This window comes from Carassius auratus, chromosome 6, assembly GCF_003368295.1.
Source record: "Carassius auratus strain Wakin chromosome 6, ASM336829v1, whole genome shotgun sequence".
Taxonomy (NCBI): domain Eukaryota; kingdom Metazoa; phylum Chordata; class Actinopteri; order Cypriniformes; family Cyprinidae; genus Carassius; species Carassius auratus.
The window spans coordinates 10,560,508-10,581,158 of NC_039248.1; the positions used below are offsets into that span (position 1 = coordinate 10,560,508).

A 20,651-nucleotide genomic window follows, 5' to 3' on the forward strand; every position below is an offset into this window, starting at 1 on the left:
AAACATAATACATTTTTCTCATCATAACAGAGACTTTGTTAATAAGAAAATTGTTTATTATACACTTGCATGTATTACATCCAACACGTCAAGCAGACTTTTAATATTTTTAATAAATGATTTAATTATAAACCGAAATGTCCCTTTATCAAATATGAAATGATGGGAAAGAAACCCTTAAACACAACTAAAGAAAATCTTCACTTATCAAGTCAGCCTTCTTCTAATCATTGCCATTTACAAAAAAGGCAATTATAGTAATGAGAAGCAATTGTTTTAAATGTAAAACACTTAAATGCCCATAATGCATACAAAATAAAAAGGAAACAAAATCTATCATAGAAAAATACATACGTATAAATTGTTAAAGCTAAGAGGCTCCCCAATGTAAACATTGGCTGAGGTCTCACTGAAGTGAACCAGTGCTCAGTTCATCGCACCACTTCTTGTACGCTCGGAACAGAATGCCTTCATCAGTGTCGTTGAAGATTTCTAAGTCAGGAATGTGGAAAGAATATTTACTTTTTCTAAATCATGTGACTAAAACTTTACAAAATATGTTAAAAATAATTTTTGGGTGCTTTTTAGCATGTTAACTTTAAAGGAAAACGCCACCGTTTTTCCATATTCCACTATATTCTTCCCTCAACTTAGAGGAGTTGATACGTACCTCTTTCGTCTCAGTGCATGCACTCAATCGCTGTAGTGCATGGTGCCACTATGCTAGTGTTTAGCTTAGCTCCATTCATTCGTTAGGATCCAAACAGGGATGAATTTAGAAGCCACCAAACACTTCCATGTACATGAGTAGTTACACAATTAAGTATGGTGAAAAAAAATGTGTTTGGTAGCTTCTAAATTCATCCCTGTTTGGATCCTAACGAATGAATGGAGCTAAGCTAAACGCTAACATAGTGGCACTGCGCGCTACAGCGATTGAGTGCACGCACTGAGACGGGAGAGGTAGGTATCAACTCATCTACGTTGAGGGAAGAACATAGTGGAATATGAAAACTGTGGCAATTTCCTTTAAGATTCAATTATATTACCTGCTCTTCCGAGGCCTGTTGGTAAAGGCATTCTCACAAGCCCTCCGGAGTGCTGTAGTCTGTCACACAGAGATTTCTGAACCAGAGCAAAGGTGCAGTCTTGATGCCACACCGGCAACTCCAGTCCCAGCATGCAACAGACGATCCTGAACTTCTCCTGCTCTGTGAGCAACCCCATCTCACACGCCACATACACCATGTAGGACATATCGATATTTACTGCCTCACCATGGAGTAAAGCTGGTAGGACTTTCTAAAAAAAAAAAGGAAGATTAAATATTTCACATGCGGTTATTGCTGCATTTTGCATGTACTGTGTGCAAAGGCATTTTAACTTGGAGAGACGCATCTAATTCTGAGATCAGTTTTCAGACAGTAAACATAGCAAAAATAATCTCGCACAAGGAAAGAATATTAAAAGCCTTGAGGCGAAACCGATCAATCTTCAGTGAAAGACTGTAATTTTTCACCCCACCCAACCCTCTGGAAATATTAGAAAGTGCAGCTGATGAAGTAATGATACCATCTCTAGCTCTGGGCTGATCAGGTGACCGAAGTCGACCAGTCTGTCAAGATCATCCTCCCACAGGTTTGGGGCCAGTTCTTCTAACATTGTTTCTATGGCGACACGTGTAGAAACAGAAGCAGGGTTAATGCGGTCGTCTTCTAGAACTAAACCGGACTGGAACTTGGAGTCTAAAAGGAACTGCCCCTGTGCTTCCAGAAGTTCAAACAGCCCTCTGTGCTTCATCAGGGCCATCTAGAACACACATATAAAAATAAATAATAAAGACAAATAATAATAAAAACACAGCCCTGCATTTTGAAAGAAATTCTGCTGATTTGAAAAAAGGCTTAATACTACATAATTTGAATATGCTAAGTAAAAAAAAAAAATATCATCAATATATATTCAAATACTACATTTAATTTCAGAACATAAACACAATTACAAACACGTTACTTTTAATTTTCTGTCACTGTTTGGATTTAGTAAAACACCCACAGATTTAGCAGAAAAAAAAGAGGCCTTGTTTGCATTTTTCCTCCATTACTGGCCATATTTCGAACCTTGAAATCAGGATTAGACATATAAAACGTCTTTAGAATTATTCATACATGTGAAAATTGACTGAGATTTGAATGAATAGTTCTAACCTGGTTCAGAGACAAGATAAGAATTATGTCGGTTGCACTTTATTTTACAGTACGTGTACTAACATGTAATTATAGTGTACTTACAGTGTATTTATCTTCTGTATTCTGGTAATACAAGGTAACTACATGGGGTAGGATTAGGTTTAGGGGTAGGTTCAAGGTTAGTACCTAGTTATTACATAGTTATTGTAATTACTATAATAAGTACATAGTATGTACATGAGGAACAGGACTGTAAAATAAAGTGCTACCATTATGTCTTAGTGGCGGTTTTTCTAGTAATTAAGGGATAATACAAGACTTCTTCACCTTGCAAATTGTTATCGAAAGCAAAAATGCTATGGGTAACACTTTAGTATGGGGTCCAATTCACACTAATAACTACTTGCGTATTAGCATGTCTATTATTAACATATTGGCTGTTTATTAGTGCTTATAAAGTACATATAATGCATGACATCCATAATCCTACCCAATACCCTAAACTTAACAACTACCTTATAAACTATTAATAAGCAGCAAATAAGGGGTTAATTGAGGCGAAAGTCATAGTTAATGGTTAGTTAATAGTGATAATTGGACCCTAAAATAAAGTGTGACCATGCTATATAATGCACATCCTATTTTGTGAGAAATTGTGATTTTTTGGAGTGGCATTTTTGGAATCAGCACCCCAAAATGAGCAAGAAACAAGTTTTGGATTTTATCTGGCAAATATGATGCAGAGTGGTGTAGTAATAAAGGTTTTAATAATAAATATTGCAAAAAAAGGGGAAAAAATGTACCTTCAACATTTCTGCAAGACCATTTGATATGTGTCTGCGAGAAATTGTCTGTATAAATGACCTGTCCAAGAAGGCTGCAACAGGTGCGATGTAGGTGCCTAGCTTATTCTTGCAATTTGCGAAATTCACACCCGTCTTTGCTCCGACACTAGCATCGATGTATGACAAAAGGGTAGTGGGAACGCGAATGTATGGAGTGCGCCTTCTGTAGAGGGATGCTGCGAGACCCACGATATCCAGGCAGACCCCACCTCCGATGGCGATGATGGGCTCGTTGCGCCGATCGATGCCAAACTGGTGGACTTCCTCCAGGATCTTCAGGGCCATTTCCATGGACTTGTTCTCCTCTGTCGTGGGCAGGGGCAGGATCCGGTACAGGACGTGTCTGGCTTTGAGGTAGTCGGTGACCTGAGAACCATAGATATTGTATACTACCTCATCCATGACTATGAAACGTTTTAAGGGCTTGGTGCTGGAATGCACGGCCTCAAGCTGCTGAGTGTCTCTGATGTGGCCCAAAAGCAGAGTGTCATTGCTTGGGTCAAGAAGGTTTTTGGTCTGAATAACTGTATATGTGAAGGTGACGGGGGTGACCACTGTCCAGGTGGTGCCACTAGAGGAGGTGCTTTCATAACTGCAACATATAAAGCTCATGACTCATTTTGTGTGTCAGATTATATATCACCAAAAAATATATAATCTGCAATATTTCTGTTTTCAAACTAATAAAATCTATATTTACAAAGTTAACTGAAGCAGTTTGGCTGAATATATTTTATATTTTCTAATACTTTAATCAAATCTACAATATTTAAGCAGTTTGGCTGAAAATATGTTTTATTTTCTAATAACCGATTACATTTTTGTCTAATATTTAGGAGTAAAAAGCCCCATGGATATTTAGCAACACAAACTACTATAGCACTTTGCTGTAATACTGATACAACCTGTTTTGTATAAGCTGATGATTGTATTAAATATGTAAAGTGAGTTCATATTTGATGAATCTTGTCTCACCGGATAATTAGTTTGAAGAAACGGATGAATTAAAATTGTAGCTCTACTAGTATGTCCATTTACCAATAGCAAAATTATACACTTGTCATAACTTTCTACACATACAGTAAAAAGCTATAAAATGCTGAAAATAATTGACATTATAATGTATAAAAAAAAAATCAAATCTTGATCACTTAATCCATCCAATTAAATATATTCGTTTTAAATGTATACATATGTTTAATTTTAATACATTATACATGAGATAAAAACACATCATCAAGACATGCAAATCCATGTATTTGATGTTTCTAAGTGGGTCAAAAAAAAAAAAAACTGATTACAGATAGGTGCAGATTCTTGGGACAGTATGAGTTAAACTCCTTAAATGCAACTTGATTAAGCCTGACTTTAATAAAAACCAGTTAATTTCATTGTTTCCATATAAAACACATCTGGCAACTTATTTTTATAAAATAAAATAATGTCAAGTTATCTATAAATGTATTTATTGATTTATACGCACATTTTGGCAGCTGACACTCGTCCTTTTATTCCTTGCTTCACACTTTGCCCTGCTTTGCGTCTCCACGTCCCCTTCACCTGAACCAGGCTGAATACGGTTTCCTTCTGTCTCTTGAGGTTTTCCATCGTCGAGTTCTCCAGAGATGGCTGGCGAATTTCAGGTGTATTAACTGTTAAAGGTTCTTCAGCTCTCTCCATATATGAAGCGTCAATAAATAATGGCACGAGACGCATCAGCAGGAATCTGGAGGAGCTTGGGCGGAAAACTTATGAAAGTTCTCCCTCTGCAAAACCGTGCTGTCTCACATATTTTTCAACTTACACAACTCACATTCGCTGAAGGGCACACTTATATGTGACGATCACGCGTGCGCAAAACACTCCGATGCAGATGGGTTATGAAACATTACTGGAAGTTATATGAGAGCTAAATGATGGACAGGTGCCGTTATGTAAATGACCTGTCCACGATTATGAAGTCAAATTTATTTACTTATTTCTTTTTCATAAACGGAGTATCAAAGTGGACTTTACTTATACAGAATGTGCTCCATTCCGAGAGCACTATGTCAGCATCAATGTAAGAAGAGTAACGTTAGTTACGTAGTCAGTCAGTGCACGCACACGTGAGAAAGGTTCACTCTGACTGCGAATTCGTTACCTTGTGTAAGTTTGTCACGTGATAATTTGCATAACGTTTATCCTTGTATGGGTTAACTGGGCTTGTGCAACGGGGAACACGGCCAACACAATCCTCCCAACTGAGGCTACGAAGATTCGCTATGCAGACAGCAAAAGGTAGGAAAGTTTGCGTGCGTCAGTTTGTATTCCCAAACTTTTTACAGCTCGCTAAATGACAAGTTAAACTGCACATTTTTGTAAAATAACGTCAGTTCTGTTTGTTGTAGCAGATCTAAAGCATGTTCAATAGGCTACAAAGTCTTACAGCTCTTACTTAGAATGTACACACAGCCAAAAATAACTTTAAACGCCACGAGAGCAATTCCAGTCAGGGTTAGTGTGTTACTAAACTCGGCCGGTCAGTATAGGATCAAGTTGACCGCGCAATATCAACATTGGTCGTTCAGCAAAACAATGAGATTCACAGACAACAGAAAAATCACCGTTTAGACTACTTTGAAAATCTTTAATGTGTCGTTGTGTGTGTATTTATGGAAATGAGAGGTTTGTAAACCGTTACTTAGTCGTTGAGTTGAGAAGGGAATGTGTTGGAGCGGTTTTGTGGAGATTTTCTGTATTTCTGAAAAATATACCTATTAGCTATATTAATACAGAAATATTCATTTTACTGTTAGACCTACTAGTATGTCAAGTATATACATTATTGGACCGGTTTTGCAGGCTAAACCTTATGATCTTGCACAGAGAAATCTGAGCTGTGTTGCAGAAACATCCCATTCATGTATCAGAATCCATGGTAATTTCATTTAGGAAATAAACCTTTAGGTAACACTTTATTTTAAGGTGTCCTTGTTACATGTTACACGTAGCCAACTTACTATTATAATAACAATTAATTATGCATAATTGCATGCAAGTAAACCTAAACCAAACCCTAATCTTAACCCCTAACCCCCAAGTAATGTAGTTAATTAATATTACTCAATACTTAAATTAATAATTACACTGTAAAAATGACACCTTAATAGACAGTGTAACCTAACTTTATTTTTAAAATTAGTATACTAAGTTCATGTAATAGCCTACTGAGGCACATCTAAATTTGATAAAAGCTTTAGGCTATTGCTTTAAAAAAAAAAAAAAAAACAGCAACAAATATACTAATGTTCAGTTACATTTTTAGTTATTATTGTTAATGAAAATAAAAAAGAAACCAGTTTTTTTTTTTTTGCTAAATTATTGTATTATAGTTGATAAACAACGCAGCAAGTTGGTGGATGTTTCGTCACTAGAGCCCTGGATGGGCATCAAATTTAGGCCTGAGACGCTCAGGCCTGAGCCCGACCCGTGTCTGAGCTTATCAGAATTACTGGCCCAAGGCTGACCTAAGCCCACCCCTTCTCCCAAAACAGCTTATACTACTGATTCAGCTATTAAAATAATTCAGTTTTGTATGTAATGGTAAAGTGATTATATTTCGTTTAATTTTTTTATGAAGTTAATTTCGAAAACCTTTTATTTTTTAAAAAGTAATGACCAAGCGGCCTGCGGCAGACAGTAAGCTGATCATATGTTTAATCAATTCAGCCTTCTCAAATCATCACGACTTACCTAAAATAAAATCTATAGATATACTAAAATAGTTCAAGCATATAACGATGTTTAAACATTAAACCTAAATAAATGTGAGCTATATCCAGTTGTTTGTGCGGAGAGCCAGCGTGATCACTTGCATGTTTTACATGGATACGCCGTCATTCATATTGATATGCCGTAATTCATCATTCGTAACTGTAAAGGGTCTACTTTTATTTTTGTTCAATCACAGTATCAACAAAACATTGTGCTTTTATAAAAATAAAGAAAACAAACATGATGTGCTTTTTGCCATCATGTCTTGAATAGGAGTGTTTCACAAAAATGAACCGAAACTCAGCGAATACATGCTTCACAGACATGATAAATATATCTATAGAAAGCTTTAAATAAGTACTTAATAAAAAATAAAACATATTGAAAACAAAAACTCTTTTATTATAATCATAATCTGTACATATGCATTTCTTAAAGGTTTGTTTTTTTATATCTTACAATGGTTTCAAGTAACATGATGACACACAATTCATGAGGATTTCTCAAAGGCCACAAGGTTATGTGATACTATGTGGCCTGTATGATTAATACATTATACAGGTGTGGTGTGTTATTTAAGAATTTTCTACCAATTAGTACATCAGTAACATGTTTTTTTTTTAGCTGTATTGCATAAGTGTACCTCTATGAAGGCCTGTCTTAAGATACTGCTAATTAACCAGCCCTTCTTTTGAATATTAGTTTCAGACACCCCTGTGGAGTTTGTTGTTGAGTACCTGCTGAAGGCTAAAGAGGTCGCTGAGAATAATGTAAATGTTCCCGCTGAGCTGCGTGATAATCTTCAGAAGGCCCTGGACATCGCTTGTGGACTGGATGGTTACCTTGAACAAATGAGCAGCCAGGAGAGTGAACCATTGGCTGAGTTGTATAGGTAACTATTCACCTGAAACTCCGCGTGGGTTGCAGATTATTCGTGTATGTATACACGGTATACACATCATAAATCTGTTTAATTATTTTCTGAAGGAAATCAATTTCTCATGACTGGAATAAGGTACATGAGGATGGAAAAACCTTATTCAGGCTTCCTGTTACATGCATCACTGGACAGGTAGAAGGTATACATCTTTGAAAAAAAAAATATTATTTTGATTAAACGCAACATGTATTGAATATTTAAATTGACATATTGTGTACTTTATGTTTGATGTGTTCATAGATACAATTACTCAGTTCATAAAACAAAAGTATAAACTATTGTTGAAAAGTTTGGGGTCTGTTAAGTTTTTTGTTTAGAAATAAACTAATACTTTATTCAGCAAGGATGCATTAAATTGATCTAAAGACCAATAATAATGTTACAAAAAAATACATTTTAAATATATTCTATGCAGTAAGAATCCTGAAAAAACATATCACTGTTTCCACAAATATATTAGGCAGAAAATCATTTTCAATATCGATAATAATAAGAAATGTTACTTGAGCACCAAATCAGCTTATTAGAATGATTTCTGAAGAATAATGGGACATTACATCCATAAGAATAAATCTTATTCTGTTCTATTCCTATTCTGTTCTATCTATAGCACAACTGTACATTTAATCTTACAAAAAAAAAAAAAAAAAAGTACAGACCCTTAACTTTTAAAAAGTAGCATGTATGTGCAAACTGTTTTTTAAGACTGAGACTGATTATTGTTATTCTGTAGGTCAGGTATTAAAGATGCTGGTCCATATGAGCAAAGCGAAGAGGGTCTTAGAAATAGGAATGTTCACAGGATATGGGGCCTTGTCAATGGCGGAGGCCTTACCAGAGAATGGACAACTTATTGCCTGTGAGCTTGAGCCTTACCTGAAAGACTTTGCACAACCTATATTTGACAAGTCTCCCCATGGTAAAAAGATATCTGTGAGGACGGGACCTGCTATGGATACCCTGAAGGTGGGGAAAACAAGTCTCACCTTCATCTCTGCAGGCATTTGAGCGGTTAAATGTGTCCTGTCTAGAAATTAATTTTGATTATGTGATTATTTTGTCAAAAAAAAAAAAAAGCTAAAAGTGTACTATGTTGCAGGAATTAGCTGCAGTGGGAGAGCAGTTCGACATGGTTTTCATTGATGCAGACAAACATAACTACATCAATTATTACAAGTTCCTGCTGGACCATAACCTGCTGCGGATAGATGGTGTTATATGTGTAGACAACACACTGTTTAAAGGGAGAGTTTACCTCAAGGACTCAGCAGATGATTTCGGAAAAGCCTTGCAAGATTTTAATCAATTTGTCACAAATGATCCTCGAGTTGAGCAGGTGAGCATGTTTTTCTCTCAAAAATATGTTCCAAAACTTATGTTCTACAATATACAATTCTAAGAGTGAATTTGAGTTGTCTGATCCCTGTTTATAGGTTATTATTCCTCTGAGAGATGGCCTCACTATAATACGAAGAGTGCCCTACACACCTCAGGCAAACACACAGCTGAAGGTGTAGTAAACGTAAAATATTTGTATCAAATACTGATCAAGAATAATGGCTTAAGTGTGTGTTCAAATGCACATTTATGCTAATAAACATTCAGTAAACTTCAGTACAGCTGTTGATCAAATCAGTGATGATGATCAATGCTTTATAGAGCACAGTGACCTATGATGAGGTTTTCCGAGGAGTTCAAGGGAAGCAGGTGCTGGACAGGTTACGTTTGGATGGAAAAGTGGCCTATGTGACTGGGGCCGGTCAGGGCATCGGCAGGGCCTTCGCACATGCTCTTGGAGAGGCTGGAGCCAAAGTGGCCATCATAGACATGGACAAAGCAAAGGCAGAGATTGTGGCCCATGAACTGACCTTGAAAGGTATGTGATACTTTCATGTTCCTGTACTTCAGGCAATGATGTCTTAACTAAAATTAAAACTGCAGCTAGAAATCTAAAACAATTTGTTTCGGGATTTTAAATAAAGTAAAAAAAAAAAAAAAAAATATATATATATATATATATATATATATATATATATATATATATATATATATATATAAAAATTGCTAAAATAACATGTTTTTGTCAAGGATTCCCACAGGCATACTGGATTTGATAAATAGTGCACTAGTTTCAAGTTTTATTGGCTATTATCTATACGTACAATTTTATTTCTAATCCTTACACTACTTGATTTAACCAGCAGATGGTGCACTATTATCATAGAACCAAACGGAATGACCCTGTTTCAAAGCTGTTTTTTTCCCTCACATCTTTTGTATTAACATAATTTTGTGTATGCTCTGCAAAAACATATTTTCTTACTTAGCATTTTCTTATATTCTTGTACAAATATCAACATGCTTCAAGTTAAATTTACTTGAGAAGGAAAATTACTCAAAATATAAAATCTAGTTTGATATAAAATATAAAATCTAATGAAGATCAAAATTGTGTTTTTGCTTACACCAAGAACAAATATCTTCCAGTGGGGTAAGAAAAAATATTATTATTATTATTTTTCTTTTTTTTTTAAAACAACAAGACTTCAAAACATTTAGCTTCTCTTTTTTTGTGTACGTGTGTGTGTGTGTGTATGTGTGTATATATATATATATATATATATATATATATATATATATATATATATATATATATATATATTGTATTGAAGTTTTATTTTGTGTGGTTTATATGATTGAGGAAGTGTTTAAAACTGGAACAAACCCCATATTTACATCTTAATATAATAAAGTGGTATTTGTCTGTTTTCTTTCTTATACATCCATGTCGTTCCAGGCATTTCCAGCATGGCTGTGTCCGCGGACATTAGCAAACCAGAGGACGTTCAGAAGATGATTGATGACATTGTTTCAAAATGGGGCACAATTCACATTGCTTGTAACAACGCTGGCATCAACAAAAACTCTGCTAGTGAGGACACTAGTCTAGAAGAATGGGACCAAACCTTTAACGTTAACCTCAGAGGGACTTTCATGTGTTGCCAGGTACCGCTTTATTGATATATTTAGTTTGTCGTTAATTCCAGCTGAGATAAATCATTTAGTCTAGGCATTGCTGAAAAAAATCTTGTTAATAGTGCAGCATGCATTTACAAATAATGTCCCACAGTCAGTCAACATCATATTGTTGCCAGATAAGAGCGTGAACCCAGGTTCAAATCCCGTCCTAACATACAATGAACCAAGCAAAATAGCCACTGAACCTAACAGCCATTAATCTCAATGCATCTTTGTTGTATGTAAAAGAGCAGCTTTAAAAAAAATTCATGTGGGTTGCTATCACTTGTATTTGCCCAAACTTTTGCAGATTCTAATTGCTTTTGTATATTAGCAACAACTTTTCCATTAGTTTCTGACATTTCCCAGGAGACGGAATAAAAGCTCAGATAGGGGAAAAGAGAGGTGTGAAGGAAAGTGATTTCATACCTACAGCATTAGAAGACATTAAATCCTGCCAGGCACCAAATAAATCAAGAGTAAGCTGTTTTACACAAAACCGAGAGGTGATGGAGATGCCTCACGCACATTAAAATGAACGCCGGGAGTTTTTGACACTTTTTGTCTCTCTGCTCATGCAGGGATTGTTATTCCTCTCCCTGTAGACTGTAGACGTGGAAGTCTGATTAGTGAAGGTGTCAATACTGTGACGCTCCTCTGAAAGCACATTTGTCTCTTCTCTCCCTCAAATTACCGCCTCAGGCGGCCGGTCATGTCATGCTGAAGCAAGGATATGGCAAGATAATCAACACAGCTTCCATGGCCAGTTTAATAGGTGAGTGATGATTTTTATGCCACCATAAGCTGAGATATTACACTGTCTCTTCCCTCTGAATTTAATACTCTCATCAAACGTGAGGGTGGGGTTTTGGAAAGAGAATATCAAACAAGTAAAACAGAGAAAGAAAACTTGCATACACATGTGTCAATCATAAATACAAGGAAAAATTGTTTTGAAATTTAGGCTAAAACATGCCAAACTCTTAGAAGTGTCATGTTGATTTCATTTGGTTTTTGAAAAATACCAGAGTAAAGTTTCAGTTTTAAAAATGTGCTACCATCAAGTAAATCGTAATAACATTTTTCTATATCATTGTAAAAATGTACATTTAAATGTATGCATATTATCATAAAAAGTTTAATAAATAACAATAATACATTTATAATTTATTTATATACAGTGTAGAGAGAGAAAGAGAGACAGTTACATTGAAATATGTATTTAATAAAGTAATAATATATATTTTCCCCGTAAGACATAATGATAAAAGTTATGTCAAACTACTAAGTAATTTCAATCTTTTAATGAGGCTGTTTTATCATTATGATTTCACTGTTGTAGCACCCTAATATTTTTAACTTTATACTACATCAAAACGAATCCTGATAATACAGAAATTAAAAACGCTCTTCATAGAATTATCTTTAGTTTTGTACGCAGGCTGCTCCACATAAGCTTTTAACTCACTGAAAGCTGCTAAATTGTAAAATGCTAAATACATCTTAAGAGATCTAATATAGTGTCTATGTGTGTGTGTGCAACCATCTTAAATTCAATGACCCTTTTATTGTTTGTTCAACTAGAGCGATTTAACCGTATTGCCCCACACAAGCCTGTTTTTGCATCATTATAAACACAAAAAGTGTGTAATGCTGTCGAAAGGCTGTGAATTGCAACTTGTGGTTCAGTCTCGTGTAAAGGGACTTCCTGGTATGCCGCCGGTCCTGGGTGCTCCGTCTTGAACTATGGTTTAAAAAAAAAACAACATTTTTTTTATGCAGCACGCTAAAGGAACATTATTGGCTATGCAATGTAGCACAATTTCTCCAACAGGTCCCTTGCTGTGCAACAGCAGCACTCCATCAACAGTGTAGTCAAGTAGCCAATAAACTTGTGTACCATATGGATGCTAGTCCCAATTGTGGATGCAATCTGTAACATAGAAGCATGCTGCTACAAGAAGTGGAGAGAGAAAGAGACAAAGAGAAAAGGAAGGGGGAGTAGAGGGCAAGGGGAAAAAAGTGATCAATTACTCACATTACATACAGTCCTTCAGGAATTTTCTTTATTGGCCCAGACATCTGTTATAATACTGTCATAATGTGTAATCAGATGGGGGCTGTTGTAGCCAAGTTGGGGAATACATCTTGAAAGTCCAATTAAAATGCACAGTGACACTGCCTCTGTCCATCTGGTGAATAGCATTGTGTTTTCCCCTCTCTTTTTCTCTTCCGACGTGGATGGACATTTTAAAAATGCGTTTTGGTAAAATTCTAATTATTTGTGTGGGTTTGTAGTTTCCTGCTTTACAGCCTGTGGATATAACCTAAAATGGAAGGTAGGTGGCATTGTGCATTTACATATGAAGTGAAACCTGAACAGACTGGCTGTTAAAGGGCTAGTTGACCCAAAAATCAGATATACATGTATGTGTCTATGGGTGGGCAATATCACCAAAATTTTCTATCACTATGAGAAATTTTATTTCACGGTAACGATATATATCACAATATAGTTATTTTTGCTTTAAATGGGGTTTTTATGATATCAAAGTTTTTGATACCATATCATTTTCATTATTCTTGTCGCCAGTTTCAATATCACAAAAAAATGCATATTCATCCTTATTTAAATTTAAATATATATTTCTTCTTATTAAAGTTACAAAAGGGAATTAGTCAAGAGCAGTGAGAGATTTTCTCTCTGTTGTTTTTGATTAACATGAATGACAGACAGCAGGAATATGAGACTGCTGTCACTTTAAGAGCTACCTGGATCCAATCTACCGTTACACGTGTTTTCCTACTCAGCTATTTGCTTTCATTAAAGAACTAAACTACTGTGTTTACAAACATACTTGCAAAGTAAAAGTGTGTGTGTATTTAACCGTTTAAGCCATATAAAGCGGGGAAAATATCCATGAGCACCTCTCTTACAGCACTATAAGACGGTCGCTTCTGATTGCGTTCCAACATCTTAAAATCACTTGCTTTTAATCCACAATGCTTTAAAAAGGCATGGAAACAATATGTTTTCATGACCACGTAGCACAGCAGTGTCAGGCGAGCATGTAACCACAATAGAGACGATAGTCCATAACCTCTTTCTGGTTAACAAAATAATTTCTCCCAGTTAACCATGTCTACCAGTATATCGGCCTCCCCTACGTGTGTCATTTCAAACTAATTTGAGTTTCTTTTCTCTATGGAGCACAAATAGAATAGACTAGAAGAGTGTTAATGCTTCATATTCATTGAAAATGTCAACAATCCAGTGTCAGAATAGCTTTTTTTTTGGCGGTTGAACTATCCATTTAACCCTCATGGGCCTTGGATCAAAAAATCAGGCTCTGATGACATCACTTTGACCTGCAACATCTCTGAAGTTTACAGATATGAGAGGAGCCTTGTTTCCTTGCTCTTAAAATGTGAAATGAAAATCTGGGATTTAAGATATGTTTCACTTTCCTTTTTATCCTCACCATCCGACTGCTCTTTACAACTACAATACTCTTTAAAACATCAATGCCGCTCTGAGGCATACACTAAAAAGGCCTGTTCTCTTGCCACATTTCCTGCTAGGATTAATACATGTTGGCCTTTTTGTGTTACGATAAGATGGACCTTGAGGCATGGAGCTTATTTGTAGGCAAAGAACAGCCTCTTTTCTTTTGTAATAACAGCAGCTTCCCTCGAAAACCAGGCCCAGTGCAACCAGACAATTGTCCGGTTAGCATTTCTCCTTTAAAACAAACGAGGGGCTGGAGAGCGCGAACCCTTCTCCACAGGACCAGCCGCTGCCTTCGCACAGCTGTGCCATATTTATCATCTCGCTTCCAACCACAGCAATTTGGCAGTGAGATCACCAGGTGACGAGGTTAACTACTAAAGTTGCATGTAACTTGGAGCCTCCCTCATGATGATTAATCAAGCCAGCCCCCTTTTCCCTGCATTGCATGCAGCGTCGAGCATCTGTGATGGTCAAGGCAAACAAATGGCGTTTTGCCTTTGTTCCTGAAGATGATGCACATCGAACATCCCAAGTAATTAATTTTACATCGCTTCATCTGCGGGGTCCCAAAAGCTAATGAAAGTGTTTTCATGTCACATTGGAGTTCAAGACCCTCTTGCTGAGTTATGAGAGGAATGAAGTAATCGGGCCTTGTATTAATCACATGTTTAGGTCATTATAGAGTATTAAAAGGATTTTAATGTGTGTTTAAAAGTTAAAAAATTGGTTTAATTCATTTCAATTCATTTTATTGATGGAACATTTAAAGCAATTACTTCAAAGCTGGTTCTAACATGTTGTGCTCATTGCGGATGCATAGCAGGTTCTTCAGGGAAAATGCAAAACAGTTGCACACAGGTGTATATAAATGTTTTGTCCAAAAAATGAATCTAGAATAAAAATGTCATCTACCTGTAAAGTCATCTGGAAGTAATTTATTAGGTAGAAGTATATCAGGAATTTCTCCTGTGACTTAAGGCTACACTTTAAAAATGGCTTTTGCAGTGATGACATAGTTGATCATTTTGGGTTCCCCAAAGAACTTTTCATTGAATAGTTCTTAAAATAACTTCTTTTTTTTGTCTTTTGTATAAAGAACATTTTAATGATTTAAAGAACCCATTTTCACTTTAAAGAAACTTTCTTTGGTTCTGTTTTTTACACTAGAAAGGTTTCATGGATGTTAAAGGTTCCCATAAAATACCAATAAAAACCTTTATTTTTAAGAGTGTATTTAATAAAGGATAGTCTGTTTGATATATGCCACCAAATCCTCCTGCTTCAGTAGAGTTTAACAGTAAGGGTTTGATGTAAAAATCCAATTAATTTTTTCCAATGGATTTTTGATGACAACACAAACCAGAACTTTTATTATTATTATTATTAATATTTTAATCCCTGTGGAGAAAATCAATGGGGAAAATACCTCTGGACTTAAGGCCACTGAAAAAGTGTACCATCACAATTGTACAGTACTATTTTATCAAATAATGTAATGGGATTTGACGTGAAATTACTTATCAAATGTTCTTAATCAGTTTTAAATGTCCTGTTTCCTTCTCAATAGTGCCGCATCCGCAGAAGCAGCTGTCCTATAACACATCCAAAGCTGGGGTGGTAAAGCTCACACAAACCCTAGGCACAGAGTGGATCGACCGAGGTGTTCGAGTCAATTGCATCTCCCCGTAAGTGTGACAGACCATAGACTGTGCTGTGTGGGATAAGTCCAAATTTCACTGGAAAACATTCTCATTGCTGCTAACATGATTATTTCCCACTTGGTGCAATCTTAAGCAGAGTCACATGCTCTGGTTCATTCCAGTATTATGTTTTCGAATGTAACACATGAATCAATGCCAACTTTTTGTGCAAAAAAAAAAAGAGGCCTTTCTCTCTTCATATGTGCATTGCACCAATTAAGCAGAGAGGACTGTTTTGATATTTAAGTGGAAACTTAATTTGTTTTGACAGGGTCAAAATGCATTATTTTCCACAATGGGCCACACAATTGAGACTCAGTTACTAAATTACAGTGTGAAACAATGCAATCCCACTTAATTGGATGATGTCTAGAGGGATGTGTAGAGCAAACAATTTCTTTAATTGTTATATTCAATTAGGGATTCAAATTAGCCTCTTCAGCAGAAGTGTCAGCAAAACAATGGCAGCCTTGTTTGTATCTATTTGTCAGCTCAGTTCTTCTGAGGAAAGGAAGAAAAGAGCAAGAGGAAGCGTGCGTGTGTCGCTTGAAGCCGAGCATCCCCAAGCCCCCATGCTTCCCACAGCAAATTTGCAACACGCGCACATGTGCCCTTTATTCATTTCTATATAGTGCCAGCTTGTTTTCTAATTTTAATCTGCGAAGAAGCAATTCTTTTCTCTATGTCGAACCCCCACCCCTCCCTCAAACACAAGGTCTCTCACTGGGCCCCTGATTTCTGTGAAGTGACGGTTGGTAAATATGCATACGGGCAGGGGGGACCACAATTAGTGTGTGTGAGGTTGACTGCCGCCTGATTTCATTGGCAACTTTAGCTGCGACAGTGATAAGCCGCATTATCTGTAAAATTGGCTGAGGGAAAACAGTAAGCCTTTGATTGCCAGGACGGGTTCCCAGATAAAGCAGTGCTGAAGAGAAATATAATTGAGATTTAAATATAGAAACCAAAGGTTTCACATGCTACTTCAGCGCCTCTAATTTAGCTGCGGTGTCAGATTTGGTATCAAGTCGAATGGAATCTATTCGTAAATGGCGCGGAAGGCTGTTGGGGATTTGGGCTGTCAGTGAGTGTGTGAACAGGCAGGCTGGATTTCCCATGTGGCTGCCCTGTGTGAAGTACATTTGCTCCAATTTGGAGTTCATTTCCTTTAGTTAGGCACTAAAGCGGCACTCAAGTTTGAACGTAATTTCAAAATCAAAGTTGATGTTGACATTGGGTGATCCAGTTTACCACATGGAGATCTTTTAGACCTGCTTATAACATAATAAATATACTCAGTATATCTTACAGTCATCATGTAAGGGCAATCACAACAGCAGCCATTCATGTGAAAAAGAATAAGGGCAAGAATTGATTTTATCCTTTGGAAATTGATTGCATTGTGTGCAGTATGTACCAAATGGAGCCAGACCACTGAATATGACATGATGATGTCGCCTTATTACTGGGACATTTTTCTACCAAGTTTCTACCATGATGGTGACCATGAAGTGAATGGTAAAGGAAGCTCACCCTCAAAAGAGTTGACACCCCTCCCCCCTTTTAATTCTTACTGTATTTTAAACTGAATTAAATTTTGAGTCAATTCATGTCTGTATATAATTGTTTTAAGTAAATACTGAACATACTGCATTTTACCAAAATACTGTAATATATTGAAATATTATTACAATAAAAAAATATATATATTCCTGTGATGGCAAAGCTGATGCAAATTCAGCCTTAAGTGTCACATTCAGAAATCATTCTAATATACTCAATTGGTGCTCAAGACGCATTTCTTAATCTTAACACAGTTAAGATTGAAAACAGTTGTGTTGCTTAATATTTTTGTGGAACTCTGAGATGAATAGAAAAAGTTCAAAAGAACAGTATATATATATTAATATAATCATTAATCACATATATATTGATATTTGAACATCAATTAAAGACCAGTGGTGAAATGGCTACTGTTTTATAGGAATTCTACATTAACTGTATGGCTTAGGTGACTAAATTGGTAAGTCATTTTAGAGGTGGTGATTTTGTGAAAGATCATGAAAACAAAGATGCACAATAAGACCAGGAACCAGGGTTTAATTTAAGTAATTAGGGTCAGATTTGATTTCTTGTTGACTTTAAAGGGGGGGGGGGTGAAATGCTATTTCATGCATACTGAGTTTTTTACACTGTTAAAGAGTTGGATTCCCATGCTAAACATGGACAAAGTTTCAAAAATTAAGTTGTACGTTTGAAGGAGTATTTTTGTTCCCAAAATACTCCTTCCGGTTTGTCACAAGTTTCAGAAAGTTTTTTTCGAGTATGGCTCTGTGTGACGTTAGATGGAGCGGAATTTCCTTATATGGGTCCTAAGGCACTTCTGCCGGAAGAGCGCGCGCTCCAGTATAGCGAGGCTGAGCAGCACAGACATTTCACTGATCAGAGCGATTCACTGATCAGAGAGAGAGTGTCGCGAAAAGTCACAAAAGAAGTGTGTTTTTGGTTGCCAGGGCAAGACAACCCTGCACAGATTACCAAAAAAAAACAGCATTAAGGGACCAGTGGATGGAGTTTATTTTTACAGAGCATCAACGGAGTTGTGCAAGTGTTTTTGTTTGTTCCCTGCATTTCGAAGATGCTTGTTTTACAAACAAGGCCCAGTTTGACGATGGATTTGCATATCGTTTATTTCTTAAGGATGATGCAATCCCAACGAAAAAGGGTCACGATCGTGTGTTGGAACCGCAGGCGGTGAGTAAAACTGCTTCAAATATCTCTGCCTCCTTGTTAGTGCGTCCCCTTCCATGCCAGAGACCCGGGTTCGAGCCCCGCTCGGAGCGAGTCGTTGCTGTTGCTGCTTTCGTTCAGTTTCAGCCTCTGGATCTGATTCTGGATCATAAATAAATGGCTGAATCTGACTGTTAGCCATGGTTTGTTTTGGATGATGGGTTTTCCCTCACGGTAATGTCACAGTTTCCACATGCTCTCAACGCAAAAGTCTATTCGCGCTAATGATTCTTTAGCTCCGCCCACACGTCACGCCTCCAGCCGGTCGTGTTTTTCCGGGAAAAATCGGTACAGACTATCTTTCTCTTATGAATATAATAAAACTAAAGACTTTTTGGATTTATGAAGGATGCAGTAATACTCTATATGTACTCAAGATTAACAGGATATTGAGTGAAAACGAGCATTTCACCCCCCCTTTAAGACTTCTGAAGTTCAGTTTGGAGTGTGTCAGTCACACTGTCCATCCATCAAAGGACACTGAACCAGTGTAAACACCATCAGAGCTGTTCTGCTCAGTACGGAGTTCCTTAAAGGATAGCCAACTTCATTTTATGTCACTGTGACTGCTATAACCGAAATAAGTGGCCCTGAAACAACACTGTCTCTCTGTCTCTCACATCTGATGTGTCTCTGTCGGTTTCTCTCTCTTTCTCTACAGTGGTATTGTTGACACCCCTCTCATCCATTCAGAGAGTCTGGAGCCTCTAGTTCAGCGCTGGCTGTCAGATATCCCAGCCGGACGACTGGCTCAAGTGACAGACCTCCAAGCTGCAGTGGTATACTTGGCATCTGACGCCTCTGACTACATGACAGGGCATAACTTAGTCATAGAGGGTGGTCAGAGTCTGTGGTAAAGAAAGTTTGCCTCTTGGATTTGGTAATACACTCTCACCCAGTGTTCCTTAAGGATACTGAGTCACCAACTTGATTGTAATGATGCAGTACATTGGCGAAGGTATGTGTTGTACATTTAAGTAATCCACAGGTCCACAAACTTTTTTAGTGTGTGGTGTCTCAATTGTAAGCAACTCTAATTGTGCAGTATTTAACTAGCGCATTTTGTACTAGTAGATTTTTACATTTAAACACTTTTACAATAAACATCCACTTCAACAGCATTTTTGTTCTCCAAATTTTTCCGCTAATATTTTAATGTTTCATATATTTATTTTGATGTAAAAATAACCTCAACCACTGCATTGTTTTCCCAATACAAATATCGAAATGTCTTAAATCAAGAGACTTAATTTACTTGAGAAGCAGCATGACATACGCAACTGTAAGGTTGTGTTTTCTGAAAAAAAAAAAAAAATCACATAAGACATGAAAAAAATATCTGCCAATATTAGGAAAAATACTCTTCTTACTTTGAATTAAGTTTATTTGTATTACCCCAATTGCATTTTTTTCTTGTTTTATCCATAAACTCACTTAATTTTTATATAGTTTTCAGATAAGTTTTATTATCTGATGTCATTTTGCTTCTCAAGTTTATGTATCTTGATCTAAGAACATTTAGATATTTGTACTGGAAAATGTATAATAAGATGCAACATAAACTTTTACATTGGATATGAAGCTCTACGTACCTCAATACTGTTTGCTATTACACCCGTTCAAGTCTATCCACACATATTCAACCTTGTGTATAACACTACCGGTCTCTTTCAGCATCAGCAGTCATGAATGATCCTATAAGGGCCTCTCCCATAGCTATCTTAATTGCTCTCTGTTCTGTGTATATGCTGAAAAACAATACTTGAATCAAAAGGCCAGTGAAAAACTTGACCCCAGTCACTGCAATTATTCTAAAGGAGTGGCCAATTAGTTCCATTAGTAAAGCAATAGGATAGCAGGTATGCACATAAATGTCTATAATTTCATGCCATCAGCTCAGAT

General features: G+C 36.5%; 2 protein-coding genes across 2 annotated transcripts; one reads left to right on the forward strand and one right to left on the reverse strand.

Annotated features, from left to right (window-relative positions):
• Window positions 1-38: 38 nt before the first annotated feature.
• LOC113096085 (2-epi-5-epi-valiolone synthase-like) lies at window positions 39-4,866 on the reverse strand. The gene is made up of 5 exons (XM_026261481.1): window positions 4,518-4,866; window positions 2,993-3,626; window positions 1,573-1,809; window positions 1,050-1,302; window positions 39-492 (listed from the first exon to the last, which is right to left on the reverse strand). Exons 1-5 carry the CDS (start codon window positions 4,748-4,750, stop codon window positions 407-409), a joined length of 1,443 nt encoding a protein of 480 aa, XP_026117266.1. The 5' UTR covers window positions 4,751-4,866; the 3' UTR covers window positions 39-406.
• A 301-nt stretch (window positions 4,867-5,167) lies between these two features.
• LOC113096077 (uncharacterized) lies at window positions 5,168-19,870 on the forward strand. The gene is made up of 11 exons (XM_026261470.1): window positions 5,168-5,314; window positions 7,493-7,682; window positions 7,778-7,869; window positions 8,464-8,696; window positions 8,830-9,066; window positions 9,164-9,241; window positions 9,390-9,606; window positions 10,528-10,736; window positions 11,451-11,523; window positions 15,827-15,944; window positions 19,411-19,870. Exons 1-11 carry the CDS (start codon window positions 5,299-5,301, stop codon window positions 19,604-19,606), a joined length of 1,659 nt encoding a protein of 552 aa, XP_026117255.1. The 5' UTR covers window positions 5,168-5,298; the 3' UTR covers window positions 19,607-19,870.
• The last annotated feature ends 781 nt before the right edge of the window (window positions 19,871-20,651 follow it).

Coding starts and splice junctions, on each gene's coding strand:
- LOC113096085 (XM_026261481.1), bottom strand. CDS start 4,750: ATGCGTCTCGTGCCATTATTTATTGACGCTTCATATATGGAGAGAGCT. Junction 3,627..4,517: donor CGAGTGTCAGCTGCCAAAAT/GTGCGTATAAAT, acceptor TATATGTTGCAG/TTATGAAAGCACCTCCTCTA. Junction 493..1,049: donor AACAGGCCTCGGAAGAGCAG/GTAATATAATTG, acceptor TTCCTGACTTAG/AAATCTTCAACGACACTGAT.
- LOC113096077 (XM_026261470.1), top strand. Junction 9,607..10,527: donor CCATGAACTGACCTTGAAAG/GTATGTGATACT, acceptor ATGTCGTTCCAG/GCATTTCCAGCATGGCTGTG. Junction 10,737..11,450: donor GGACTTTCATGTGTTGCCAG/GTACCGCTTTAT, acceptor TTACCGCCTCAG/GCGGCCGGTCATGTCATGCT.